The sequence below is a fragment of the Nannospalax galili genome, unplaced genomic scaffold, assembly GCF_000622305.1.
Source record: "Nannospalax galili isolate Female #2095 unplaced genomic scaffold, S.galili_v1.0 scaffold1138, whole genome shotgun sequence".
NCBI classification, from domain to species: Eukaryota; Metazoa; Chordata; class Mammalia; order Rodentia; family Spalacidae; genus Nannospalax; species Nannospalax galili.
Genome location: NW_008342297.1, coordinates 3,138,522 through 3,150,916, shown reverse-complemented (window position 1 = coordinate 3,150,916; position 12,395 = coordinate 3,138,522). Strand labels below are relative to the sequence as shown.

Here is a 12,395-nt window from a genome sequence, read left to right as displayed (position 1 = left end):
TCTTACTCCCCACCCAGGCTTTCTGTTGGTTTTGGTTTTGGTCTTTTTGAGACAGGGTCTCCCTGTAGCCCCAGCTGAACTTGCTATGTAAGTTGCTAGAACTTGCTATGTAGATCAGGCTGGCCTCGAACTCACAGAGATCCACCTGCTTCCTGAGTGCTGGGATTAAAGGTGTGCATTATCACACCCAGCCAAAGATTTATTTTACATGTATATATTCTCAATTTTTTCTGTATTCTCAATTTTTAAACTTAAAGGGGATTAAAACTCCCCACTGGTTGCCACTCTGTTCTAGTCCCTTCTCCAAAAGGCACTGGTGTCATCAGATGGTACAGTGAGTACCTTCAGAGCTTGTAACAATGTTTAGTGAAATACATACCACAGAAGCACATAGAGAAATGGAGACCTTGTTCTGTCCGTGTGGTTTCTTTTGCATCTTAAATGGGATTAATGGTACACTAGAACTTTACATTTTATGTCAGATATTTTAAAGATCTTTTAAGACTGGTACCTATAAATTTCCTTTTTACTTCCGACTGCTCTCAGATGTTTTCTCCTTTTAAAAACTGCTCCTGTTGCTACAGGCATGGCTCAGTTAGTAGAGTGCTGGCTCCTTGTACAGAGCCCAGCACTGGGTAGATGAGTGCTGTGCACCTGTGCTCCTCGCCCTGCAGAGATGGAGGCAGAAAGGAGGTTCACAAGGCCATCACCATCCTTAGGGACACTGGGTTCAAGGCCAGTCTGGGATACACAAGATCCTGTCTCAAAAAAAAGTTCTCTCATTACTGAACATTTCGATTATTTGCTGGTTCTCTCTGTTCTGAACACAGCAGTGACCATCCTTATTTTTGCTTCCTTTGCTCTTAGTACTATCAAACTTTTTTTTACTGTTTTACTTGGGAATGTTTTTCCTTCAGGAAGTTTGGGCCTTAATTACTGTTTTTGTCTCACCTAAGCTTCTGTATGTCCTTCTTGCAGTGGACTATGACGTCACAACTTCCACAGTTCTTTCCTTCCCTGTAAGTTTATGCAGGATCTGTTGTCATGGGTGTTAAAGGCTAATCTCTTTTTATAGGATTCAGAATCTGTTGTACATCTGAACAGTCAGCCGTATTAATCAAACCTAATCATGTACACCCTATTTGTCCTTAGAAGAAGGAAGGCATGGTTCAGACTTTGAAGGTGGAAATGTTTTCAGTTTTGGTTTTGTTTTGCAATGCTATTTAACTCTTGAGTGGTTGGAATTACAAGCAGTTTCTACCCTGCCTGGCTCAGTGAAGGAAACTTTTAAAGAAGTCCTAGCTGCAAACAACAGAACGCCCCTCACCCCCGAGTCTGAATTAGCCTGTTCAGCTCCTAGAAGAGCGCTAACCTGGGAATCATCCTATTTCTTATTTGTGTTTTTATCCAAGAATGATTAAGCATAATCAGACTTAAACCAATGTAAGGTTCAAAAAGTGTGTTTTCCCTTTTAAAACTACATAATTTAGAAACAGAAACCTGACATTGGGCATAATTATTTTTACAGTGTTTAAAGATAATGCTGGAGAAAGCAGGTCAGCCAGGTAAGTTATTTACCATGATGGCATACTCTTACCCACATCCTTAACTTTAAAAAATTATCTATAAGCTTAATGATAACTTCTCAAACTTCTTTTCCCCGCTGGGAGTTGTGGGGGGAAAATTACAGACTAAGAAGAAGAAAAAGGAAGTAGTTGAGTTTTGAGCTTCCCGGTTCTTACCTGCATCCTGAAAGCAATGACAGGTGAGCGCCAAGAGCCGTGGACTCCAGCAGAGTCATGGCAGAGACAAGGCCGAGATTCCTGCCTCCTGGAGTTATTCAGATCTTTCACTGATTTTTTTAAATCACATTAGTTAGAACTTAATTGTGCCCTGTCCCATATCGATATTTTTGTGTTATAGACGAAAGACTCTAATACGGATGGAAAAAATAGCTGAGGGTGAGAAATCACGCTGTGCCGGCGGAATCATGCTGGCAAGCCGCCGCGGCGCCATGCTCCGTTAGCGCTGCTCCTTTACTGAAGCCCGCTCTGTTTATGAAGGGAGGGTCAGACCTAGGGGGAAGACATGCTTGCGGTGTACATGTGTACATACAGAGTGTCACTTGATCTCAGCAGCAGTCTACAGCCCTGCAGCACAGAGATCACCCATTCCCAGTTTGCCATGTGGAAACAGGCTGGGAAATGTTAGAAGACATGCCCAGACTCCAGGAGTAGCAAAGTTTCTGCTTTCAGAATCAGCCCTTTGTCACTGTGTTGTGTGTAGTGAAGTAATAATGTTCACGTGTAGGACTGGAGAGATGACTTACCAGTTAAGAGCACTGGCTGCTCTGGCAGAGGGCCCGGGTTCAAATTCCATAACCCACATGACAGCTAACAACCATCTGTAACTCCAGTCCCAGGGGAATCCAGTGCCCTCTTCTGACCTCTGCAGGTATTGCACGACACAGGTGCACTTACATACATGCAAGCAATACACTTATACACATAAAATAAAACAATAAATAAAATCTTAAAAAATAATGTTCACTTGAAACTTCCTGGTGTTTTTTTTTTAAGATACTTAGATTGAATTTTAAAATTGACATAAAGCTGGGCATGATGCCACACACCTTTAATCCCAGCACTCAGGAGGTAGATCTCTGTGAGATCAATGCCAGTCTGGTCTACATAGCAAGTTCTAGGCCAGCTGGGGGCTATAGGGAGACCCTGTCTCAAAAAAAAAACCAAACAACAACCATAAGTATACATATGTGTGTTTATATATATATATATATATGGCCCAGTATAGTGGCCCATCTCTGTAATCCCAGAATTTGGAGGCAGAGGCAGGAAAATCAAGAGTTATAGGCTGACAACACAGTGAGACCTTGCCTAGCATGTGCAAAGCTCTGGATTTCATCCTCCACACATGTACCCCTTGCCCCCCTCCCCCCAAAAAAGACGGAAGGACAGGAGAGAAGAAGGAAGTCAGTTGACAGATCTTACTGTGCTTGACACTTGAACTAACAGCTAGTAAGTTTCTTAGAAAGAAGGGTACTATGGAGTTTCAAAGTTGGGGCTCAGGGAGATGAATAAGAGATCTCTCTTTCCTACTAGGTATTTTGAGTAGGTGGTGTCCCTTATTTATAGCATTGCTATTCTCTTAATAACCACGATTTCTAACTTGCTCCATTTGACTGTGTCCCCCCACAAAAAGTTCTTTAAAAGAAGAGAATGAGAAGAGTCTCATTTCCCCAGTGTAGCCAGTGTGCCAAAACCCAGAAAACTAATTAAAATCTATTCAACATTTATAAACCTCCACTTATATCAACCTGACTAAAATGCCTTTCAGTACCATCGCTATACTTTTGATAGATTGACTGCCAAGTAGATAGAATTCTCATGTACATGTGAGAAATTGCTAAGCAGTGTCAGTGTGTACCTACAGCTGTGATGGTGAAACAAAACTCAACCTTCTAAGGCTTTCAGAAGGGATTCCGTGTGTGTGTGTGTGTGTGTGTGTGTGTGTGTATACACTTGATCTGGGATCCATGTATGTGTGTACAGGTAGGTTATAAAGGATCAACATAAACAAGTGTAGAGTAGTAGCAAGTATTTTATTCACAAGTATCCACACATAAATGCTTTCTAGTTTGCTTTGTTTGTGGTCTGTGGTGCTAGAGCGGAAGCCAGGACTGCAGATGGTAGCAGGTGCCCCCCGAGCCATGTCCCCAGCAGCTGTACTGTTTTAATTCACAACTTCTTGCTGGATGAGAAACAAATTAAACAAATGGAGGGGACACCTTAATTTTTTCATGTTGTAGAAGAGATAATTTGCTGGTAAAAAAAAAAACAATTAGTAGTAGAGCGGCCTCGTTGGCTATTCACTTCCCTAGAAGTCGTTCCTGCAAACCCTTTAAACATCTCCGAGGTTTTTCATCCAATTTCAATCCCTTCATAGGAGATATGTGGCATTTACGGAAGATGGATTGGTGCTATGAACCTGGGGAGCCTTTGTGTGAAGAAGTAAGATCCTTTCTCTACATTCTCTTAAAACTGTATTTATGATACTGAGGGGGCGCATGTGTGCGTGGCACAGATGGAGGATGGAGGACACTTGTGGGGTCAGTTCTCTCCTATGTTTTTGTGTGTTCTAGGGCTTGAACATTCAGGTCCTTAGGCTTGGGCAGCTCCCCTATGGGCTGAACCATCTCACCAGTTCATCTTTCTCTATATTTTGCTCTTAAAAATGCTTAAGCTTATTTCATGTTTTATGAGTCCCCCCTCCCAATTCTAGAGAAAGCAATTCTAGAGAAAGTTTTTATTCTATTTTAGAATACAGAGATCTATGAATGTGCCTGTTTTCAGTTTCTCTAGCTGGTATCCTGCTAGAGAGCAGGTCTCAGCTAGATGGAAGCACTTCCATACCAGTGAGCAGCTCCTCTGATGGGAGGGGGTCCTCTGCATCAGAGAGGAGGTGACCTGTGAACTCAGGAGAGCCTTCGGAGACACTTGGGAATCTCAACCCTTTCATATTTTAATCAGAATTTCTCTGTGAGTGAGTGATCATACCAACCAGTTAACATTGTCCACCCTAAACCTAGCACAGTCAGAGGAACAGCACTATCACAGGGTGTGGAATCCAGCTACTCTTCTTGTTGACATTGGATTGTATCAGAATTCCTCATCTAAGCCAAATGAGGCTCTGTGAAGGTACAGACAGCTGTGGTCAGCCACCCTTTTCCATGTCTACGCTAATGGGTAGTGGTTTACCACTAGACACTTGACAAGCATGCATACGAGGACTTCGCATTGTCATACTCCTTTCTGGTCCAGTCCAAGAGAGAGCCCCGCCCCCAGTTTTGGTGATGTTGCACCCCCAAAGTCAGAAATAGGCTTCAAAGAACCTTCAGGACTCACAGGATGACAAAAGGATATATTTATTCAAATAGCTTCTTCACTCTTTCTTTTCAGAGACAAGGTATTACTATATACCCCAGGCTAGCCTCAAATTTGCCATCCTCCTGCCTCTGCCTCCTGAATGCTGGGATTACAGGCATCCACCACCAAGCCTGGCAATTTTCTTCATGATCAGGCTCTCAAATCGGTCCCAACAGTTCATCTGAGAGTCTCTCAGAACCAGCGTCCATTCCCAGATTTGCAGTCTCTCTTCCCCATCTGTCTTCAGACTGAAATCTCTCTCTCTCTCTCTCTCTCTCTCTCTCTCTCTCTCTCTCTCCAGCCTTCAAAGGCCCAGTAGGTCCTAACACCGCTTCCTTAGACCTTTGTTTGCCTCTTACCTGAGTGACGTCCACAGCTTCCCTGGCCCCACAGGCGTTCCCCATGGCAGTGTTTCACACCCAGCAGCCATGCCCATCTCCTAGTGGCTCCTTGTTTCTGCCCCACATCCTGGGCTGGTGTCTGCTCCTGCAGACTGCCCCGCTTGCTCCTCCATCCACCTGCTTTCCGTCCCGCTCCTGTCTGTCCACTTCTAACCAGAATAAGCTGGCTTGCTGTCAACTTTGACTCTGCCATTGTTCTTTTCCCTTCTCGTTTCCTCGGGTTCACATCCAACCTGCCTTTGGACAGCACTAAAATTTCACCTTCTGCAGCTCAAGCTCTTATTTCTCCTGTCAAAAATCTCTTTGCTCATTTACCCAGTGTAATACAGGGTGCTGTTCTGATCTGATGTTCTGAGCTCATCTCCCACATCTTCAGTGGGTGCTTTATTATTTAATGATTGAGAGAAAAGGTGATAGAAGCATACGATTTTCAAAGGTCCAGTGGTCTCTTTGTTCCTTTCAGAATCATAAGTGACAAAAGGAATTTCTGTATTCCCAGGATGCAACACTGAAAGAGCTTATGATAAGTTCCGGTGATACTTTGCTTTTAATTGAAGGAAAACTTCCTCCTCCGGTAAGATTCTGCTTCTAAATAGACATTTTATAAATAACAGTTACTGCTTTCTGATTGCCAACATGGTACATTCTTATTGTGGGAAATACAGTCCAAAGGAAACAAAAAGGAAAAGAACTTTCCCAAGATATACCAGTCAGCCATATTTCCTTCATAATTTTTCAATAACATTTAAATAAATATTATATAATAAAATTAAAATTACATATTAAATTGCATAATTATACATAAAATTTTATTTTCTTTCTATATTTATCATTTTAATCTCATCATAAAATCCAGAAATAATCATCATATCCAAAGTAACAGTGCACTACTGTTTAATTCACCTGTCTTCCCAGTGTTGGGAGTTTAGCATGTGCTTAAATGTAAACCCCTCGGAGGTAGAATGGCTAAATCTGAAGGCATGAACTTGTCTAAAGACTTTGTGCTCACTATTGCCAAGTTATTCTGACAAATCCAGAACTGGCAGTCCTCTCAGAACTCGAAGTCTTCATTCCACTGCTTGCTTGCTTGCTTTTTGGGCAACTCATGCTTGTCTGTGTGTGCACGTGTGTTTGCGTGTGTGGCAGCACCTGTGCATGTGGAGGCCAGAAGCTGATGCTGAGTGTCTTCCCCTCCACCTCGTGTACTGACGCAGGGTCTCTCACTGAAGTTGGAGCTCGCTGGGTCACCTCATCTGGCTGACCAGCTTCCCTAGGGACCTCTGCGCCTCCTGAGCACAGGGACTACAGGCAGGCCACCGCAGTCGCCCATCTGTGGGTGCTGGTGTTCCAAACTCCGGTCCTCAGGCTCACGCGGTGAGCAGTTTATCCCCCGAGCCCTCTGCCCAGCCTGTTTTACTGTTCCTTTATAAACATTGTACATCACAACCTCTTAAGACTGTTATTTATTAGGTTTTTTTTTTTTTTACTCAAAAAAGGTATAAAGATAAAAGTGTTCCCCAACTCCAGTACTCAGGTACGTTCTATTTGCTTATCTGAAAACTCAGACAGCACAGAAAGCTACAAGATGAAAAGCAGGAGTCGTACCCATGTCTTTCCCTCCGAGAACCTCAGTGATGTGATTTCCCTTATACGTCCTTCTAAGGAGAATGTGTAGCCAAGTGTGGTGGTTCAGTGGGGAGACAGGAGGACAGTGAGACCTGTGTCAGAAGAAAAGGACAAATAGAGAGGGGAATGAAAATAGAAGATTTTATAAAAATAAGTAAACTAAACTTTATTTCTTTTTGTGCATGTTTGTGTGTGTACATGTTCATATGTGTTCATGTATGTGGGTACATATGTGGGTGCATATTCATGTGGAGGCCAGAGGTCAACCGCTGTCATTCCTTAGGTTCTGTCCACTTTTTTTTAAATTCATTTTTATTTAATCTTTGTGCATTTTATACAATACATCGTTAGGCCCCCTCCCTTATCTGCACCTACCCCGTAGCCCACCCACCAGATTTCATGCATTCTGTCATAAGTGTTAAGGCCTAGCTGGTCTAAACTTTGTGTAACCACTTGTCCCTTGGCATGAGTTCATCCACTGAAGTCTAGTCAGCCTGTCTAGCATCACTCCCTTAAAGAAGACCAACTCTGCCTCACACAGCAGTGGTCAGCTGCCAATAGTTCCTTGGCTAAGGCTGGGGCCTGCTGCCCATTTCCCCAGTTCTGTGCTGGGTTTTTGTCTGATTGACTTTGTATGGGTCTTGTGTGCTGACACCACTGCTCTAAGTTCATTTTAGCAGTTATACAGCTGAAGGCTATATAATACGAAACAGTGCCAGACAGGAGAAACCTGCCTGTGAGTTGTTGGTCAGGGTGGTCCAAGAGACTCCCAAAATAACACAGGCTAGTATTACCACAGCCCTTGATTACCTCCCAGAACTTGAAGGTAAGACCCTACTGCTGAAGACAGGACATACTTCAGACATAGGACTTGGAGCAACGGAGCTGGAACTGACATGGAAGCCTCCTCCATGAACACTAGCTCTCATAGTTCTAGAAGATACTGTGCAAGCTGCTAAGGGAGAAAATCAATGAATGGTCCAGTCCCAGCTTTAAGGCCTAATAACCACAGTAGTGACCAGCACAACAAACACTCTTGGTGCAGTAGTGGCACTTTTATCTTGGGGGTAATCAACAGCTATCTGACTGGACTTAAAGCCCTCTCAGTGGGAAGGAATTCACATGTGACACTGTAAACATAGTCAGATACACATGGCTGGAGAAGTCATAGATCCTAGAGAAAACCCTAAGTCTGTCACATCCCTAAAAGATTTTTTAATGTGCATATTATATGCCGAGGGCTAATGAGGTGTGTGTCTTTATACTTGATGAAGGGCTCCTGGTCTCATCACTGTTCTAAACTTGATGCTCTGTGTTAGTGTTCAGTTACTGTGTCTCGGGGATTTCTTATCATATCTGCTTTTTTCTTCTTTTTTAATAATTTCATGGAGTGCTGTTGTACTTGGTGTGATGGTCTTCGAAGTTAATTTTGAATAGGTAATATACATGGCATAAAGTTCCAAGTCCCTAAGAAGTTGGGCTGGGAAAAGTTTGTGTCTTTCATCTCCCTAGCCCCAAGCACCCCGAGCCTTCTCCACGTGGGTACCAGTTTCTTCTCTATCCTTCTGAGAATATGCTTTTTGGTATGCATCCTCTCAAGTATGTGTCTTCGTATGTGTATGAAGTATGCATGTGCATGCTCTGTACCCTGCTTTCTTACATAGTCCAGGCTGGCCTTGAACTCATACTTGTCCCCTGTCTCTGTGTCCCAAGTGCTGGGATTGCAGGCATTTCCATTCATACTCTATCTCCAGGTAAGTTCTGTGTCAGAACATGTAAAGCTGTCTCGCTTCAGTAGTGACCAGAGTAGCATTCTGTATGGAGTTTTCCTTTGTGTACTGGGATGAAGCCCAGAACCTTGCATATGCTAAGCTAACACACACACACATACTTTCTCTCAACTACACCCCCAGCCCCATAACTTATATAGCCAGTCTCAAAGAACACAAAGTATACATATGTACTTCTTTGCATATGTATGACTGTATCTACAGGATAAATTCCTAAAATGTAAATCCCTCCATCAAAAATCATGGCCTCCCATACTGTGACCAGCCCATTTTTAAAGAGGTGCTTTGAAGCTGGGTCATGAGTTTTGCTGCCATAAATAATTTTCAGTGACTAGCTCCGCATAGTAGGGGGTTTCAAATGTACACATGTCATAGGGTAATTTTTTTTTTTTTTGGTCTTTTTGAGACAGGGTTTCCCTGTAGCCCCAGGTGTCCTGGAACTCACTATGTAGACCATGCTGGCCTTGACCTCACAGAGATCCACCTGCTTCTGCCTCCCAAGTGCTGGGATTGGAGGCGTGCGCCACCACGCCCGGCCAAGGTAATTCTTAAATGTGGACTAGCAAGGTCGGAGAACTTGGGAATTTAAAAATTTTGACAGACATGGCCAGATTACCCTGCCAAACCTTCTATTTCTGCCACGGCTTACAAGAATTCAAGTTTCCCCATTCTCACCGGTATAGAGCTTTATTAGACATCCTGGTTTCTGCTGAGTGAAAACAAAGAAATTTCGTTGTTGTGTCACTGGGGCATGTGCCTCATTTGTTTTATCTACTGAGGTACAGCTATGCAAAGCACGTCCAGCCCTAGGCATCCCAAAGTCTGGCTTTTAGTGTTTAATCTTTTGTCTTAAAATAATAAACAAGGGGGGTAGAGGGATGACTTAGCAGTTAAGAGCACTGGCTGATCTTGCAGAAGACCTGGGTTCAGTTCCCAGTATCCACAGGGCAACTAGCAACCATCCATTACTCCAGTTCCAGGGGATCCGATGCCCTCTTCTGACCCTGGTGGACATTGCACGACACGGGTGCACTTATATACATGCAGGCAATACACTCATACACATAAAAGTAATAAATAAAATATTAAAAGAATGACAAGACGAGTGATAAGTCTACAAGAAAAATAATAAATTGAGGAATACTTTGTGGTCAGACATTTCTGCCAATAGAAGTGAAACCTCATTCTGTATCACAGCAGTTTAAAATGCTCTGTTCTTCAGGGTTCCCTGAAGGTGCCCATCTGGTGGTACCAGCCTCCAGGGCTGTCAGGACACTGGGAGCATCGGGGCCACCCCACCTGCACCACTTCTCAATGTACTACCTGGGGAGGTACTCCCAGCCAAGGTAAGGACAGAGTGGAGCTGTGGCAGCCCACATGTCCCACGGAGGTAAAGAGTAGACAGGCCCAAAGGACTTGGGTGTTTGCTCTGAGAGTCGACTGCAGTACTTGGGCCAAACATGTCATTTTGAAACCAATCAAGCCTGATCGTTCTGTGACAATACCACCTTGTTTTTAACTAGTGCTTTGTAGTGCTGTAAAGCACTGTGGGTCTTGAGTATGCAATACCTGGTACTTTTTCAAAGACCTTTTATGTATCAGCTCTCAAGGCCCTCAGAGCAGCAGTCCCCATCTTTACCTTGTGCCACATTACGGTAGCTTCACCTATTCCGTGACCTCAAGGATGGCAGCTAGGCCAAAGTACAAACGTGTTCTGCGTGGCTCCAGGCCTTTCTGCCTCTTGCCCCCAGGAGCTGCTTCTCAGGCATCTGGCATCTTCTTACTGACTTCTGAAACCACAGACAGCCACAAACATGTCTCACTCAAAACGCAGCACACAGCACAGTGGATACAGTCCCCAGCAGAGGTCAACATCACTGTAGTGACAACACACTCTACCCTTGTGTACATGTAGGTAGAGAGCATTTCTAGCAGGGCCTTCTCTTTAGATACTTTTTTATTGTTACTGCATTTTTACTTAATTCTTGATCTTTTTAATGCCTTGAAGTATTATCTCCTATTCTGTGGTTTGGTTATGTCTTTTATTTATTTTTTAAATATTTTATGTATTGCCTGCATGCAGGTCCACCCATGTCATGCAGTGTCTGCAGAAGTCAGAAGAGGGCATCAGATCCCCTGGAATTGATCAGTTGTTAGCTGCCTGTGGGTGCTGGGAATTGAACCCAGGTTGTCTGCAAGAGAGGCTGTCCAGCCTCTTTCTTTCTTTCTCTCTTTCTTTCCTTATTTCTTTCTTTCTTTATTTATTTATGTATTTATATTTTTGAGACAGAATCTTGCTATGTATCTGTGGCTAGCCCAAAACTAACTCACTACGTAGACCGGACAGGGCCATGCATGCAGTGATCCTCCTGCACCTGCCTCCTGAGTGCTAGTGTTACAGGGTGCGCCACCACTCCAGTCTTCATTTGCCCATTTTTTAAAGCATAGAAAGACTCTTGTCAAGATTTGCTTCACTCCATAAACATTTACTACACCATTACTGTGTGGAACCCACCACTGCAGGTACTGGGGAGACACGAAGAAGCACTGCCCCTGTGGAAAAGCCTATTCTTGAGAAAACGTGAAATCTGCCCACACAGGAAATACCCCGAAAAATTAAAACGTGAGAAAAGTGTTATGAGGAAAAAATGATACAGACAGAAAATCTTACCAACAAAGTCTTACCTGAGGCAGGAAAGAATTTGGAAGAGCTATAGGGAGCTAGCGTAAGTAGAAAATTCCACATGGAGCTCAACCAGTAATGGCTGTCTGACTGGTGCTCTGCCAGGCGCTGGAGTCATGGCCGATGCTAAGGGCTCAGGTGAGAGGTTTCACCTCGGTGAGCCTACTTACAGTCTCAGAACATGGCAGTGTTTCAGGAATGTGAAATGAGTCCGTTTAATTCTTCCCAAACATGCAGTTCTGTCCTTTTGAAGGTGCTCCTGGCCCCAAGCCCACAGAAGTTTCTCTCCTCTACTTGGGCAGCGTGGAGATCTCGGAAGAGGCCTCATTGATGGAGCTGAAGGCACAGGTCTGTTCTCACGTGGCATGTGCTCCGTGTCACGGTCAGGGAAGTACTGAGGCATCGTGCTCACGCAGACGGTTCCGGTACCTGCTCCTCCACTGCCCTTGGGACTTCTGCTCACCCAGTCCCCACAGGCATGCTGTGCTTATGTTTGGATCTGTCCTCAGCAGCTCAAGGCTCATGTTCATTTAGACTTTTTTGGGGACACATGGCTTCTTGAACCATCTGTAAAGCATTCCCTTAGCTCTTCATTTTTACCCTTTGTGTGTTTAAATCTTGTTAGTTACAGCTCTGTTGTGTCAGTTTCCCCTGAGGTTGGCTGGTCACCCTCTGCGTTAGGATGCAGAACTGGAGATTGTATTATCTTATGCATTAACATTTTCACCATCCAAATGGGAAGGCTGCATTAAGTACAACCCACAGTGTTGACAGAGCAGCTTGTGTGTTAGACCACAGTAAACATGGCTTCTTACACTAAAGACAGAACCTCAGGGCCTGTGTATGACCTGCAGCTGACATCTGGCTTTTGTGTCCTCAACAAATGAAGTAACCTTCCTTGAGAAAGGCTGTGATTTGATTCCCATGAAAAAAAGTGCGAGGTCCACCACCT

The 12,395-nt window shown here is 43.9% G+C and overlaps 1 protein-coding gene across 4 annotated transcripts in view; it reads left to right on the top strand.

The window, feature by feature from the left end:
- The window catches only part of Usp40 (ubiquitin specific peptidase 40), an 84,175-nt gene that overhangs the window by 61,508 nt on the left and 10,272 nt on the right, over nucleotides 1–12,395 (top strand). For 2 of the 4 annotated variants that reach the window (XM_017799388.2, XM_008838116.2), the window contains exons 22-26: nucleotides 1,529–1,565; nucleotides 3,964–4,028; nucleotides 5,844–5,918; nucleotides 9,983–10,106; nucleotides 11,697–11,791. In XM_017799388.2, coding sequence (XP_017654877.1) covers nucleotides 1,529–1,565; nucleotides 3,964–4,028; nucleotides 5,844–5,918; nucleotides 9,983–10,106; nucleotides 11,697–11,791 — 396 coding nt within the window. The remainder of the gene's footprint in view (nucleotides 1–1,528; nucleotides 1,566–3,963; nucleotides 4,029–5,843; nucleotides 5,919–9,982; nucleotides 10,107–11,696; nucleotides 11,792–12,395) is intronic. The other 2 variants (XM_017799389.2, XM_029565961.1) reach the window with 2 other exon arrangements.